Source organism: Trichoderma harzianum, assembly GCF_003025095.1.
Source record: "Trichoderma harzianum CBS 226.95 unplaced genomic scaffold M431scaffold_14, whole genome shotgun sequence".
NCBI lineage: Eukaryota > Fungi > Ascomycota > Sordariomycetes > Hypocreales > Hypocreaceae > Trichoderma > Trichoderma harzianum.
Window position 1 is genome coordinate 537,989 of NW_020209262.1, and position 15,859 is coordinate 553,847.

Genomic DNA, 15,859 nt, shown 5'->3' on the forward strand with positions numbered 1-15,859 from the left:
GTTGAGGGAAGCCAACCATTCCATCTCCACCATTACCCCCATGCAGCCGTCTCCCGTCTTCGCGCGACGCCCCTTGTTTGCTTGCTAGACTGACACGGCCCTTCGGAGTACAGAGTACAGAGTACTCGTACAGAGACAGTCCTCGACTATTGTTCTTTAGGCTTTTTGGAGCGACAGGGCTTCGACACGGCCTGTCCTGCTCCAGCTAGGCAGTCTAGACCAAGCTCCGGAGCCGAGTGGAGAATACACCTCCCACTCAGCTGCCAAGCACACACATCTTGATCGGCTCGCTCGCTCAGCCCAGCCTCGCGACGGCGATTGCTATCGAGACCTGAGCCCCCGGCGCCTAGACGCACACCACACACCTACACACACAAGTACCACAGGTGCATCCACCTGGTTGCCGAGGCCAGGGGGATCAACGCCGCTGGGAGTGGACAAGCTCCGGTCTATTCGGCGGACGCGGAGGATGGTTGGCCGGCCCGTTGTTGGCAGTTCCCCGAATACCACCACACGCTCCATATGGATCTCGGATCCGTAAGACGGGGCGGGATTAGCCCCGGAGCAGGAGATTCTGTAGAGAGCGGCAGCCCTACCGAAGGCATCAAGCATGAAGCTGAAGCCACTGCACCCTCCCTGACGTCGGCGACGGCGATGCCCAATGGCGCAGGGGCAGGCGCATCTGGTGCCGCGGACGCCATGGAGACCACGGAAGCAGAAGAGGTGGAAAATGTGACCAAGAAGAGGAAAACGGGTTCAGGAAGTAGAGGTGTTGCAAACTTGACGCCGGAGCAGCTGGCCAAGAAAAGAGCAAACGGTGAGTGTTTGCCATACTCGTACATCTTTCCTACCCACCCCCCTTTGATCGCCGCATATGGCGTCAGCCTTTGTAGCTATTCTATTCATGACTTCAATGTTACACTTGTTGAGACCACACAATGATGTTGGTTGGCTGTTTCCCATGCAAACAGCCTTCTTTTTTGTCAATGCTTTCTCAGCAGCCTCCCCCTGGTATTAGCGTATGACTAACATATATGACCTTCCCCTTGGTTGTACAGACCGCGAAGCGCAACGTGCCATCCGAGAAAGGACTAAGAACCAGATTGAGAGGCTCGAGCGCCGCATCCATGAGCTTGAAGCTCAAAAACCGTATCAGGACCTCCAGGCCGTGGTACGGGCCAAGGAGGTGATAGAAGCAGAAAATGCTGAGATCAAGAGACGGCTGGCTAGCATTATCGGCATGCTGCAGCCTTTGGTTGGGTCAAGTAAGCTTTAGCCTTTCAAACTGAAATTCTGTCTTTACCCATGTGTCCATACAGTTATCCGGCGAAAGTCTAACAAGAGCAGATATGCCTGGCATCAGCCCTGCCCTCCCATACGCCGCAACACCTATTCCCATGACAACAACAAGCAACATCGCCTATCATCCTGCAGCATCTGCTACTTCTTCATCACCAGCAGCAGGAATGGTTGACCCCATTCGCCAAGCCGCTCAACCGCCCCTGCAGAGCTGGCAAAGCGGCGGTAGTAGTACACCGCCAGCACCGCGACAGCCTAGCCTAACCGACGCCGTCGATGAAGGCACTCAGGCCCTATTAGAGCGGCAAGGACAGACGCTTCGGCACGGCTTGGACTTTGAGCAGGGCCGCTTTGACCTAAACGTCGTACTCGACCCTGCCCAAGCTATACCAAAGCTACAGAGGGGCGTTAATGGTGCACAAGACACGGTTGAATACCACCACGTCCCCATGAAACATGACTGGACACAAGTGAATCCGACTTACGCACCACAGGCCCGGCCTGTGCCTGCGTGGGAGTCACCTATTTCCATACTATCAGCTACCTCAGACACAACTCCGGCAATAGCATCAGCCCTGGGCATCACTCGGCAGAGTTCTGTCACAAGCCAGCCAGGGCCTGCCTCCGGGCCAACCTCTGATCCCAGCCCCCCCATGGTTCCAGCAGTTCCCTATCCCACCGCACAGACTGCTGTCCCAGAAGCTCTCCCTCAATTCTCGCGTCCCCTGCGCAACTGCAGTCCTACATGTCCGCTTGACGCTCTACTTCTCGACTTTCTTAGCGAGCGGCAGCAGCGTGCTGCTGAGGGCTACGAGCCGAGTGAGGTGTCTGGCCCTCGGTATCCATCCGTTTCTTCTCTGCTCAATCCAGCAAATAGCAAATTCAGCCACCCAGTGTCTAGAGTTTTCACAGACATCATTACCAAGTTTCCCGAGGTGTCCGGCCTTCCCGAAAAGGTGGCCATTCTGTACCTCATGTTTCTTTTCATGCGATGGCAGATATATCCAACGAAGGAAAACTTGGAACGTTTGCCGCCGTGGATCCATCCATTGCCATGTCAGTACGAAATACCGCATGCCGCGTGGATGGATTTCTTACCATACCCGGCGATGAGGGAAAGAGTCATTAGAGCCGAAAATCCCGACCTCTTCTACTTTGACAACTTCTTTCTTCCGTTTACATCCACCTTCTCCGTCTCCTGGCCTTATGAGGAGGCACATACGTTACTACGAAACCCCGACTCTGATGAGATTATGATTAACCCCGTGTTTGAGAGCCACATGCGAAATTTGGATAATTGGAAATTGGGGAGGCTGTTTGCCGAATCTTTTCCCATGTTGGCTGATACGTGTCAGTATTGGCCCGATGCAAATGGACAAGAAAATGCTAAATAAATGATGCTTTCTAGTGAATAAAAAGAGGTGGGAATGAGCACAAAGAAAGAAAAGAGGAGGACGCTCCTGGAGGGCTTGCTAACCCCTGAATCACCCGCAACAGCATTACTCCGGTGTTGGAGGACAACTCGTTTGGTTTTGGTAACACTTAAAGTGCATTCATTCCACGAAATGCACATATTATGACATGTATGCGTTATAGCATGGTTATTGTATTTACTACATCTCTCGAAATATAATTGTAATTCCGTTATATGAATTCATACAAAGCTCTTTAGTAAGCTTATTCTCAAACACATTTGTCCGTCCGTCCGTCCGTCCGTCTGTAGATATATAGCAAAGTACAAGACGGCATTTCAATGACCATAAACCATTCTATCAAAGCAGAAGAAGACACTTTTCCATCCCGTTTGTTTCCGTAAACGCGTAACTCGTAGCTCATTTCGCATATGCCAGCTGTTCCTGTGTATCCCTTTCTGCAAACCCGTCCTTGGGTATCAGCAGTATCGTTGTTGCGTCAAATCAAATCAAATCAAACCAATATCAAACGATGTAAACGATGTAACCCCTCGTAGAAGCAAGTTCGAGGGACCATAAATACCAAGCCCATCCTCCCAAATCGTACATAAAAACGAGGATTCCTCATGCTGATGATCCTAACACCTGACGTGAAATAAATCGAAAAACAATATAACGAAGCAAATTTGCGCACATAGTCCCTTGGACAAGAAAATCGATATCAAACAGGTGCAAGTATAGCCCCGAAGAAGAAAAACAAGTCAAGGAGATTGAATAGAATCATTCCTCGTCAGAAAGGTCGCTTGGCGCACAACCAAATTTCTTCAAAAACGGACCCTTGGCCACATACAAGCTCGGCGAATTCTCTCCCGGCAAAGTCTGGAACATCATTGCCTTGACGGGATCGTCCGTGCGAAAGCTCTCCAAGGCTTGTCCCGAAGGCAAAACGCACCCAGAGCTCAGGGAGAAGAGTTTGATGGTGCCGTTGTCCTGCGCCGAGGCCACGAGGTTGAGCTCCGTGGATACGTCCCAGCCAAAGTTGAAGTAGGGCTCGTTCTTGTAGTCTGGGAACTCGAGAATTGGGGAAGAAGTGGCTCGCTCGCGGTAACCATTCCTGTTGGCTTGGATGAAGCGCATGTCGTACACGGACATGCGGTTCCGCAGACCGGCGACCAGGACTTGATGGGGGTTAATGCTGCGGACGTGCGCAATGGACGAGCCGTGCTTAACGAAGTTCCATCCGGCAGTGGGCGCTCTAAGGTCAGTAACCCAGAGGCGAGGCTGCCGGCCACCAGCAAACAAGATGTTGTGATTGCCAACCTGGAAGTCTTGAGAAAAGATCTCTTGAGGGCCGATATGGTGCTTGCGACCAGGGTAATCAATCTTGGCATCAACGCCGTAGTCCGGCGGGCTCTCCATTCGAATTTGAGTGATCCAGCTAGGAGTTTCATCGAGATGAATACGCTGGATCCCCCTGCTGGTGCCCACAACGCAGAGGAGGTCGGAAGAGGCAGGGGCAGGCGTGCTCTGGTTGACGCCCCAGCTTCGACTGCGCGAAAAGTCATACATGATATTACGGTAGCTATCAACTATTATTGCGGTGTCAGTCAGATGCTCAGGCGAGGATAATTGACAAACATTCGGGAATGCCTTGTCACGAAAATACTCCCAAAAAGGGGTTCATATAAGAGGAAGGGGAACATACTTTCTCCCAGGATCCAGTGCCGTTCCTGGTCAGGAGTTGTCTCCATTGGAGGAGTGAAAACACAGAGAGACAAGCCCCGGCCTGGTTCTTTCGAGGTGAGAAGAACCTTGTTAGTCGGTTGATGATATTTGATAGATGACATCTGAGGACAGTAGATCATCTCATAGTGTAGTCTATCCGGACTGCGGAAATGCGCTGCTTTAGTCTTCAGACTATATTGTACCAGGCCGTTAGTATCGTAACCCAGGCAAGGAGAGTTAGGATGAAGAGTAAAACAGATACTCACTTTTCGTTTTCATCCGTGTCAATATAGGTTCCCATCAGCATCTCTTCATCAAAAGCTAAAAATCGAGTCATTAGTAGCCGCTTGCCCTCTCGTTCTTCATACCCAACTCAACAACGAGTGTCAAACATGAAGGAAAACTCACTCGAATACGCTATAGCCGACTCCGTACCACACTCCTTGCCACTGACGTAAAAACACGGCATATGAGGATGAGTCTCATAATGCAGACTGAGCCCAAAGGCAACGCTGCCCTTGTCAGTCACCCCCTGAGCCCACAGAGTAGCAGCAACTTCCTCATTCTCAAGCATCCCCGCGGGTCTCGAGGCGCCCAGCTCGCGGGCAAGCAGTCCAGAGGTAGCAACATCATTAGTCAAGACACTGCGCTTAACATGGTTCTCGATGAGCTCTTCCTGCTGGGCTGCTTCCTCGGCGGCTTGCGTCTCGAGCCTGCGGCGCTTAACGGAGGCAGAGGACCATTCCGCCGAAGCTGGCGCGGTGTGAGAATTTTCTATGGCGAAATATCTCCGCCTCTCCGCATCTGCATTTCAAATGTTAGGTTGATGAATATTGATGCAAAAAGACATGATGAAAGGAGATGAAAAGAAATGTTACCGTAGTAAAAGCCTGGTAGCTCAGCGGGAGTACTGCTCATGGCGATTCTTAAAAAGAGATGGAATAGTTTCTATGCCAGGAGAGTTTCGAAAGTGAACCCAACGAAAAAGGAAAGACAAAACTAAAAAATCAAAATCAGAACTGCTTGGGGATAGAGATTTGTCTATTCTCACTCAACAGAATTCTGATTTGATAGCTGCAGGAAGTCTTGGTTCTGTTGCAAAGGAAATATTGGTTGGTTTGTTTTGATGAGCGTTTTGGGGCGATATCTGCACCAGGCAGTTAGTTTAGCGGGCTTAGCTGCAGAAAATGCACCGGCAGTTTTCATGTCACGTGACGCGCTTTGGCACGGCAACACCAACTTTTGCAGCGCCTGATATCTCGCCGGCATCTGCGGAAGAATCAACCAGGAGCCTTACAAAATCTAAACTGTACTGTAATTCTGCTCGGTAGTTCAGTCGTTTAAAACCATTTCATTTTTGCCAACTATCAATTCATAAACTCGCACTCGCCCCATCCTCAAAACATTAATCAGTTGTTCACATCAAGACATTTGCCGACATAACATTCAAGTTCACCAGACACATCAAGGTGACATTATTTTACTTTTGTCTTCATTAGCTGTCTATCAGACCATCATTGGGTATGAAAAGTTGCCTCTCATCCACTTTAGACGAGTCCATCTTCAGATACGACTCATACAAATTTAAACATTTAAAACGGAAACATGCAAGCCAACTAGCCTGCGGGTATGTAATAGAGTGTATTTACTGAGACTTTTCGTGCTGGGTAGAAACACGTTGCAGGGAAACAACTGCGAAAAGAGTTAGCAACCATACGTCTGATTGGGATGAAAAGATATAAAAACTTACCAAAATCTTCCAATGATCGCTGCTTCTGGTTCTGCTTGGGAGACTTGCCGTGCATGAGGTTGTCGAAACCAGTGCTTCCCTGGAGGAAGTAGTAGAGACCACCCATGATGGCGAAGATACCGAAGGAGAAAATCCAGATACGAACAACAGCGACAATGCTGGTCTGCTCGCCGATGAACCAACCAAAGATACAGAAGAGGGTGGCAATGATGTCGACAACCAGGATGGCACCGCTGAGCTGCCAAGAAGGAATGGAAGACCAGAAAGGACCGTTGGCACGGGTGATGAAGATCAGCCAGTTCTCAGTGAGGGAGATCTCAAGGAAGATGACCTCGTCGATGTTACCGAAGTTCTGGACGATACCACCGTTCTTGCCACCAGCGTACATGGTGGTGAGGGCAATCCAGGTACCGATGGCGAGGACGGTTCCGAGGAGAACGGACATACCCCAGAGCTTGGGAAGGTTCCACTTGACGGGAGTCTGGGAGTAAGGGGCGTTATCGTAGGCAATGGCCAGGGTGGCGATATCAGCGAAAATGGCAATGAAGACGACCAGCTCAATGTTCAGGGAACGGTTGAGGATGGCGATCCAGAGACCAAGGAAGATCTCCATGTGCAGAGACAGGGCGATACGGTAGACGACGTAGGCGTACATGCGGTGGAAGATCTGGCGAGAAGTCTTGAGAGCGTCAATGATGGCACCGAGACCGGGGGCAAGGAAAACGATATCGGCGGCGGAACGGGCAGCATCGGAAGCACCCTCGACAGCAATACCAGTATCGGCCTTCTTCAGGGAGGGGGCATCGTTGACACCGTCACCAGTCATGGCAACGAGGTAGCCACGCTGCTGGAGAATCTCGACGACAGAGTACTTGTGCTGGGGGAAAACTTCAGCGAAACCATCGGCAGCCTCGACGAAATCGTAAACCTCAGAGCCAGGCATGTCACCACCACCACCGAGACCGAGACGCTCAGCGTTGTAGACGTTGGTTCCGAGACCGAGCTGGCGAGAAGTCTCACGAGCGATACCGACGGCATCACCAGTCAACATCTTGATGGACAGACCGAGGTTCTTGGCTTCGTTGATAGTGCGGGCAGTGTCGTGACGAGGGGGGTCGGAGCAGGGCATAATTCCAAGAATCTCCCAAGCACCCTCACCACGCTTGCGGGCAACACCGAGGGAACGGAAACCACGGGTAGCAAACTCGGCGACGCAGTTCTTGTAGGCCTTGTCAATGTCCTCGGGGATGGGGTGGTCCTCCTCGACGGTCTTGAGAACGAAAAGAGGTGCACCCTTGACACAGGTGATGCGCTCGCCCTGGGGGGACTCGACAACAGCGGTAACCTTCTTGGAGACGGGGTCGAAGGGGTGGAAGTCAATGACCTTGTACTTGGACAGGACGCTCTTGGCACGGGGGTAGAACTTGAGAGACTTGAGGAAAGCCTTGTCAATGGCATCGATACCCTTCTTCTTGCGGGAAGCGGCCAAGCAGGCAGTAAGCATCAGGTCATCGGGGTCAACGCCCTGGACGGTGTAGGGCTCGGAGAGAGAGAGCTTGTTCTTGGTCAAAGTACCGGTCTTGTCAGAGCAGAGAATCTCGACACCAGCAAGGGACTCGATGGCAGAGAGCTTCTGGACGATGGCCTGCTTCTTGGCGAGGTAGGCGGCACCGACAGCCATGGTGGTGGTAACGACGGCGGGAAGACCGACAGGGACACCGACAATGGTGATGGCCAGGGTGAAGCGCAGGATGTCGACGATGCCGTTGGAGCGGTAGAAGGAAGAAATCCAGACAACGAGCAGGGTCAGGATGACGAGGACCAGCAGAATCGTACCAATGCCGTTGAGAACCTCAGTGAAGTGACCAGTGCCACCGGCGGACTGAGAAACGAGAGCAGCGGCACGACCGACGAAGGTGTTGTCACCAGTGGCGGTGACGACCAGGAAGGCCTCACCACGCTTGACGGCAGAGGAAGCATAGCAGGAGTCGCCCTTGTGCTTGTCGACGGCGAGAGACTCACCAGTGATGGCGGACTGATCAACCTGGAGGAAAGCGCCCTCGGTAACGATGCGACCATCAGCGGGAATGATGGTACCCTCCTCAACCTGCAGAATATCACCAGGGACGACTTCGGGAGCCTCAATTTCCTTAAGAGTACCGTCACGGAGAACGACAGCCTTGAGAGCGAGAGTCTTCTTGAGTTCTTCGACAATGGAACCAGCCTGGAATTCCTGAATGAAACCAACACAGGCGTTGAGCATGAGAAGACCACAGATGACACCGAAATCGACCCAGTCCTGAAGACCGGCAGCCAGAACAGCAGCAGCCTATAATACGATGGTCAGCAAATTGGCGTATTCGTAAAACGCGTAACGAATAAGGGTGTTTTTTGCGTATCGGCGATCGACGGCGCCGGTTGGGATAGGAGTGGAGCGGGTGACATGTTAAGGTATTGAGTGGATCGGCATTCTTCGGCCCCCCACATGCATAATTTTCTCGAGCGCAGGGAAACGGAGTGCAGATCAGCTCAGCCAGGCCAATTGAACCAATGAGCGCAGAGGCCGTAAGAAGCTGGTGTGGAGCTGCCAATCTAGACCCGAGGAGCCAAGCGCGGGAAAACAAAAAAAAAAAAACAAGGCAATTGGAGGGAATCGCTCGCCGCGTCGGGGGAACGCGGCTTGCTGATAAGTTGCAAGAGGGTGTGGTGGTGTTGGTGAGAGGGCTGACGAGATGAATCATGGCCGTGGGTGTCGAAGCCAAGGCAATCGAGTGCATATCGAGACGCAAAAAATGGCGGGAAAAGCGAAAAAAGAAAAAACTCACCTCCATGACGAACTGAATGGGACCGATGAAGAAGCCAAGGAACTTGAGAACCAAGTTCTCCTTCTCCTCCTTCATCTGGTTAAGACCGTACTTGCGACGGCGAGCGACAACCTCGCTCTCGGTCAGACCGAGACGGCTGTCAGTTTGGAGCATGTCCTCGGGGACGATACGTCCAGTGGCAGGGTTGGTCTCCTCCTCTTCTTCCTCGAAGGCGTGGCCATCCTCGGACTCGAGATCCTCAATCAAGGCATCAATGTCCTCATCTTCTTCCTCCTCTTCAGCGGGAGCATCCTTCTTGGGAGGGACGGCCTCAGTGGGAGGCTGAGCGCGCTTCTCGTCGAAGTTGCCCGATTCGATATTTGTATCCAGCGCGGGTGCGCCGACGGCTTTATCGTCCGCCATGACGAAGTATTATTAACGTGTGTGAGACGCTTGTGATGTGTATATTGGCGGGTGCTGATTTATAAGAAAAGACGAAGGGTTCTAGGTTGCGAGAAAAGCTGACAAGTCTAGAAATGCCGCGGGGTTCCTCAATTGGTATGTAGATGACCTTGAGGGGCGGGAATGCTGAAAGCGAAAAGAGGATTGATTATTATTATTAGGGGGAAATAGTAAAGTTCGGGGCGGAGGGAGGAGATAAGGGAGAAAAGTTTGCTTTTTCACACCACACGAAGAGAGGCTTGGGGGGGACACGTTAAACTCAACGCATTCGTGGGTGAAGAGAAAAAAAAGGGAAAGGAAAGCTAAGTCGAGGACGGGGAGAGAGCTTCTATTTCAACGAAAGGCTCGACGAAGCAAGCAGGCGCCATGCGAGCGTCCCAACCGTCCTTGCCATCTTGGACCAGGGCAGGCCAGGGCAAGCAAGCAGAGGCCAGGCACGGCGAAGACTGGGGCACGCCATGAGCGGTGCTAGGGCGAAAGCGGTACCCTGGAGTACAAGGCACGAAGCCGTCGGCCGTACGAGTTGCGGCCAGGCGCGCACGGTGTGGCCGCTAGTCCGGTACGTACCGCCGCCATCCCTGCGACCTTGGTCGGGCCCCATGCCTGGTTGCTTGGCCCCCCTGTATCTGTATCTTTTGTATCTTTCCTCCTACAGTGGACTGAGCTGGACAAGGACAAGATGGAACTTGCTCAGGTATGTACCAAAGTACCCCGGTACTGTCCTGTACCTCAGCGCTTCAAGGGACGGGCACTTGAAAAAGTAAAAAGTAGAAGGACGACGAAGAAAAAAAGCATGGTCCTGTCGGCTTGGCACAAGCACAACAAAAAGCACGCCAAACCCAAGAGGCCGAAGCAGCGAGCTGTCGACGAGCCCTTGGCCCACCGCCCCCTTTGCCTTCGATACTGTGCTCGTACATACAGCTCCGATTTTCAGCCATACGAAGCCAGCGGGCCGTTGTGCTGTCTATGTGGTTCGCTACCGGATGGAGAAGCGGTGCTGCATGAACAATACGTGTACTCGTGCAGAGCTCGTGTAAATGTCGGTGGCAGCTGGACCTCACCGCAATGCACTCCAGCATCGAACCCACGGCCTCGCTCCATTCGATTTGCGGTATCTACCTACCTATTTCCACCACGGGGCGGAGCCTCTCTGCTCTCTCTACTGCTACTGCTACTCGTACTCACACGTCCATCCTCTATAATTCCCCTGCTAGCCCAGCCGGCGGGACTTGGCGGAGACGGCACACCCTTTCGGAAATGCCTGGCCTTTAACGCTGACTTGGTTGAATTGATGCTAGCGAGACACTGGACCGTGCTACGTCTGGATGGACTGGACTTGCACAATAGCCTGCCCCTGTGTTGTTGTTTGTTTGTCTCTGGGTCTTCCACCCCTGCGAGGTACATGTTTATCGCCCGCCACCTAAACACCTTACCCATTGATGCTTGTAATGTGACCGGTATCTGTTAGTGTAGTGCGTGCCTGTGGAAGCCGCACATCGGCATGAAAATGTTCAAGCTGCTCATCAATGTACTTGGCACACGCTAGGCGGTGTCTCTCTTCGTCACAGGATGGCAGATGCTTGCCTGGTGCGCGTTGGCCGTGCCGCTAGAGGCAGATAACGCAGAAATCCAGGGCTACGGAGGCTCTCGTAAAAGAGTTCGAGTGCCGACGCCTTGATGCTGCTGGTGCGGTGCGCCAGTTCATTTTCAGCGTTCCAGCTATCAAAACCTAAGGTAGTACTCCATATCATTCGCCCAGCGGGTTGTTGGAACCATCACGCCGTTGCAATTACCCCAGATGCAAGATGAATTACACGTGTATGCCATAAACAAGATGGATTCACTTCGTATCCTACTTCGGCATTGATTAACCAAATTCAGCCCTTCTCCAATAATAGGGCAGCGAATTGACCCGATCACTAAGCAGCAATTTCGGGTGGGCGAAACCCAGAAAGAAAGCCTTGCCGTTCCCATAAACTTAATGCTCAACTTTACTTGCAATATCCGCCTCTAACTGCCTCTCCCGCTACGGAGAACCACCGCTACTGCTACCATTACGGGCCACTACCGCACGCCAAAAGACCTCATACAATGGAGCTTGAGTTTATTAGCCCGGGGGAAATGCCCCAGCGCGGATTGGAAGCCCTCTTTTTTTTTGGCCTCAATCTTCCCGTCTCTCTTGGGTTCCATGTTTCATTTGGCCGTCCTGGCGCTGGTGCTTCTTGGCTAGAGCATCTATTATTATGTTTCCATTTTCATTACTTTTTTGTACACGACAGCCAAGCAATTCGTCCTTTTTTTGCTGAGGCATTTTTTCCTGCTCGCTTCTTCCCATGATGACAACAACGCTGGCCACTCCCTTACTAGAGCTGTTCTAGTGGACTCTCTTCGCGGCGGCGGTCAGCGAGAAGCAACAGAGCACGGACGGCCCTTTTTCGCGAACCGCACCTTGTTGATGATCTGTGGGCATTTCTGGAGCCCCAAAAGCCCCTTGGTTACGGGCTGGGGGGCCCAGGCCCTTTGACGTTGCTCTGGTGGCTTCAGGTTGTTTTTCTCGATTGCTAGTCGATACGATACGGTACGCTTATCCGGCTTTTTTCTTGGTTTTTTGCCCAGACCATGCGCTGTTCTCGTCACGACAACGTCTGGTCGCCTTTTTTTTCTCTCATGCACCTACCACCTAGAAAAGGTGAGCTGTGACAATGGGGATTGGATTGACTTTTCGTCGACCGGTGTTAGTGCCAGCTTTCTCGTGGACTTGCACGCAGTGGATCTAGAGGCGACGACTAAAGCAGGTACCTGCATTTACCGCAATCTCCCTCTGCATTCTTGCGTACCCCCGTGGGGACGCCAGAACGGAGCTGGATTCCATCAATGGATCTTTTTCCCTTTTTGTTGCTCTCTGCTGGCGGTTCTATATGTAGGTACAAGTAGGCTACAGTACGGAGCACATGCAACGACACGACTCCTGCAGGTGGTCACCGCCAACTTCGCGATAACAGGCAATGGCGGTAAAAACGGAGCGGTAGTTTGTGCATAAGCTGCTGGGAACCTTTCCTCGTACATGTACGAACACTGTATTGTAAACGAACGTTTCGCTTTGCCCAACCACCCGCATTTTCGTCCCATGTGCGTGCTCGTTTCTGTAATACTCTGCCAGCTGTTTGCTTGCTTGTTTCGCTTCTGTCGCTGCCGGTTCAAGATGATTAATGCGGCAATGCCTCCGGCAGTGTGCCGTTCCGTTCCAGGAACTTAATAGCGCCAACCAATGCGGCCTTATCAGAAGCCTGCCCTTTCACATGGTCGCAATTTTGATCAAAAAAGGTTCAATGAATTCAATATTACGGGCTGCTGTTCTAGTGGCCGGCAGCTCGATGAACCGTCCGGCCAATATCCTTCCAGACAGACGGCGCTTCCGCTAGCACGCCGTTCGCTGGCAGAGCTTACTCATGATGCCTGCCCTTCTGTGATGTGTGACTGTCTCATTTCATTTCACCAAGCCGTGCATCATTTCCTCTCATACAAAAGGCGTGAGCGTGATGTGTGATTCCATCCTGTAGCGCCAAGATGGGGGCAAAAGAAAAAGAAAAACATCAGTGCGCTCCCTGGGGGGGTACCACGAAGCCGATCCTGAGACTGCCTATTTCGACACAAGCTGTAAGACGTGCATCGGAGACACAAATAGCCACATGCCATGTTTTCTTTTTCTTCTTTTGTCTGTTGTTTACTTTTTAAAATGAGTTGTTACCGGGATTGCCCATTCTTGCGACACCTTGTCTCACCCCAAATGCCATGTCTCAGCGAGAAAACGGCATCTTGGGAATGCTTCCGCCGCCCGCCCCCATGACGAAGCCACCAGACCAGGCAGGGCAGGGAACGGATTTGCTTCGGCAGATCGACTCCGTGGGAAAAGAAGCCACGCCAAGGCCCTGTTTGCTTGCTGCGAGCTCGCACGTTCGCTCCCTGCGCTTTTCGGCCTTGCCCTTGCCTCGTCAAACGACCATGTCATCGGAATCGCTTGTCGTGATGCCGGACGACCAGGATTGGCACCGATTTACCTGTGTGTTTGTACATTGACGAGTCGCTTGTAGGGCAATTGAACCTTGAAGACTTGTAGCTCTACTTTTTGCTGATGGGTGGTATTCATGGCGATTGGCTGAAGCTAAAGATATTAATACAAGTACCAGGTAGGTAAGCATAAGATGAATAAGGAGCACCGGCATTGTTCCGTATTATTACCATGGATGCTCTAATACAGCTATGTACATGCTATGTAATTATCGCAATTACATGTAGTGGTAATGCCTATTTACAGAATACAGTGTCATCGTAGCAGCCGAGGGCATCAAGAGTGCTTATCGAGTTCCTCCGAAGGCGCAACTGTACCTATCGCACGCCGAGTGAGACTGAGTAGATGAATACTGTAGCTGGAGGCGTTGAGATGCATCTGCAGCGACCGTTAGTGTGCTCCTACGTGTGCATCAAATGCCACCACTAGTGGCACCAACAGCAGCAGTGCGAGCAGCATCATCGTCATCGTCATCGTCATCGTCATCGACCAAACAGACACACACAGCTTCAATCAATTACACACGGCAGCCTGTCAACGGCCATCATCTCCCGTCCATCGTGCATGGCCCCGGATGCAGCCATCATTGGATCTCCTTGCCGCTGGCCGTATAAACCGCGCCCACATGCACCCTATCAAAGGCCCCGACCATTCGCTGGACTGGTGGCTTGCCTCGGGAACACGCCGCGGCTTCACTTTGTTGCTCTCCCCCAAGCAGCGCACCGGCTTTTTCTAGCGGCTTTCCAGCGCTCGAGCGCCCCCTAAGCAGCACCGTATGCCACACTGGCCCCACCCGACGCCGGCATGTACCCTCATGTCAACGGCCGCCCAACAGCTACAAACCTAAGGTACAGGCAACGGCTGAGGCGAGAGACTTTTTTCCACCTTAAGCTTCTGATCAATGCCCTTTCGAAACCTACCATGAGTGTTTTCCGTGGCACGCTAGCCTCGAAGGAGCCTCTCGAAACATGGCACTCGGGTGAAATTACATTTTGGTGTTTCCTTGGCGATTTTTTTTGTCTTTTTGGTATCTGGCCCCAGCAGAGCATGGAGGAGGCGTCTTGGTTTATCTGGTGTTGGCGCTCAATTGGCGATGCAATGGCAGTTTTATCACTCAGTTCAATTGAGCTGGCGTCGTCGTTTCAAAGCAGACGGCTGTACGTGTAAAGGAGTAATGCTACCTGCGTAGCTGCAGCGGCCGCAATAAGCGTACGCGTAGCTATACTTGGACTTGACTGCTTCAGTCTTAGTTCAGCTCCGGCAGTACTAGACCCAAGGTACTACAGTAAGCTGATGGCAGCAAGATATACACGTATCCTCGTACATATTGGAATTGAATTGATTCACCAAGACGGGGGCCGTGTATCGCCAATGCCAGAATTTTTTGCTGTTTGCGGTGTCTCAGCATCCCTGGTGTTAGTGCACATACCCGTCACGGCTTTTTTTCTTCTACAGTAATGAGCATCCTAATCTGAATCCTTCAGCTTTAATTACCGCGGCATCCGCAAAGTGCGACAAAATGGCCTTGGCAAAAAGACGATTTTCATCATAGCCCCCAATGACAAAGCAAATCAACATGGCAAAGAAGGGGGCCAAGAAAACGATAACACTGCAAGGGAGATAGAGAGACAGTTTAAAAAAAGCAAAATCAAACAGCGAAATGCCGGGCCCGCGAAGCGCCGTCACCGATATACCGATACCGAGATTTCCTTTTCTGGGGGTCTCCTCCCCCTTCGCTTGGGGTTAAAGCCGCGGAGAAGAAGGGACGCGGGAACGGAACGGGGGGTCTGGAAATGAAGAATGGCGGCCGGGTCTCCGGTTCAGGCAATGTTATTCTGCTGAGTTTATCGTGATCGGTGTCGGTCGGTAAGGGCAGCTGAGCAAGGGAGAAGACGCCTTCACATGGCATATCCTTTTTCACGCTACGTCATCGAGATGGCTTCAGCTCGGCTTTGCCGCATGTGGTGGAATGCCCAGACTGGCAACATACCTATTACAGAATCCTTTTTCCTCTGTACATTCTGCCAGCCAACCAGAGGTCTGCGCATACGGATTACTGTGTATCATACTTTTGCTTGCCACTGGCGTACCGTAGAGGATGGGGCCAAGAAAAACAGATGCAGCCCGCCAAGACATTCTGCGGGCATTCTAGAACGAGGCGTGAATGCGAGCATCGGCCAAAATGCTGTTGTTGCAGCACACAAAAGGCTGCCTTAGCGTGCCCAACGTTACGGAGCACGACTGCCGCGCTTGCATCTCGATGGCGAATGCACGCAATTAGAGACTTGTGCCCAGTCGTTGTGTCTTCAATTGCTCGGCTGATGCTAGTAGAGCGGCC

General features: G+C 52.0%; 3 protein-coding genes across 3 annotated transcripts; 2 read left to right on the forward strand and 1 right to left on the reverse strand.

Moving 5' to 3' along the window:
* The first annotated feature begins 42 nt into the window (after positions 1-42).
* Positions 43-2,945, forward strand: M431DRAFT_512060 (hypothetical protein). The gene is made up of 3 exons (XM_024919780.1): positions 43-817; positions 1,059-1,265; positions 1,348-2,945. Exons 1-3 carry the CDS (start codon positions 523-525, stop codon positions 2,691-2,693), a joined length of 1,848 nt encoding a protein of 615 aa, XP_024770169.1. The 5' UTR covers positions 43-522; the 3' UTR covers positions 2,694-2,945.
* A 546-nt stretch (positions 2,946-3,491) lies between these two features.
* On the reverse strand, positions 3,492-9,413 carry M431DRAFT_499311 (hypothetical protein; the record flags this gene model as incomplete). The annotated part of the gene is made up of 4 exons (XM_024917786.1): positions 3,492-4,300; positions 4,872-5,240; positions 6,187-8,515; positions 9,012-9,413. The coding sequence occupies 4 exons, from the start codon at positions 9,411-9,413 to the stop codon at positions 3,492-3,494; spliced, it is 3,909 nt and encodes a 1,302-aa protein (XP_024770170.1).
* Positions 9,414-14,230: 4,817 nt separating this feature from the next.
* On the forward strand, positions 14,231-14,929 carry M431DRAFT_254449 (hypothetical protein). Its single transcript, XM_024913816.1, has one exon. It carries the CDS (start codon positions 14,326-14,328, stop codon positions 14,686-14,688), a length of 363 nt encoding a protein of 120 aa, XP_024770171.1. The 5' UTR covers positions 14,231-14,325; the 3' UTR covers positions 14,689-14,929.
* The last annotated feature ends 930 nt before the right edge of the window (positions 14,930-15,859 follow it).

Coding starts and splice junctions, on each gene's coding strand:
- M431DRAFT_254449 (XM_024913816.1), top strand. CDS start 14,326: ATGTACCCTCATGTCAACGGCCGCCCAACAGCTACAAACCTAAGGTAC.
- M431DRAFT_512060 (XM_024919780.1), top strand. CDS start 523: ATGGATCTCGGATCCGTAAGACGGGGCGGGATTAGCCCCGGAGCAGGA. Junction 818..1,058: donor GGCCAAGAAAAGAGCAAACG/GTGAGTGTTTGC, acceptor TTGGTTGTACAG/ACCGCGAAGCGCAACGTGCC. Junction 1,266..1,347: donor GCAGCCTTTGGTTGGGTCAA/GTAAGCTTTAGC, acceptor TAACAAGAGCAG/ATATGCCTGGCATCAGCCCT.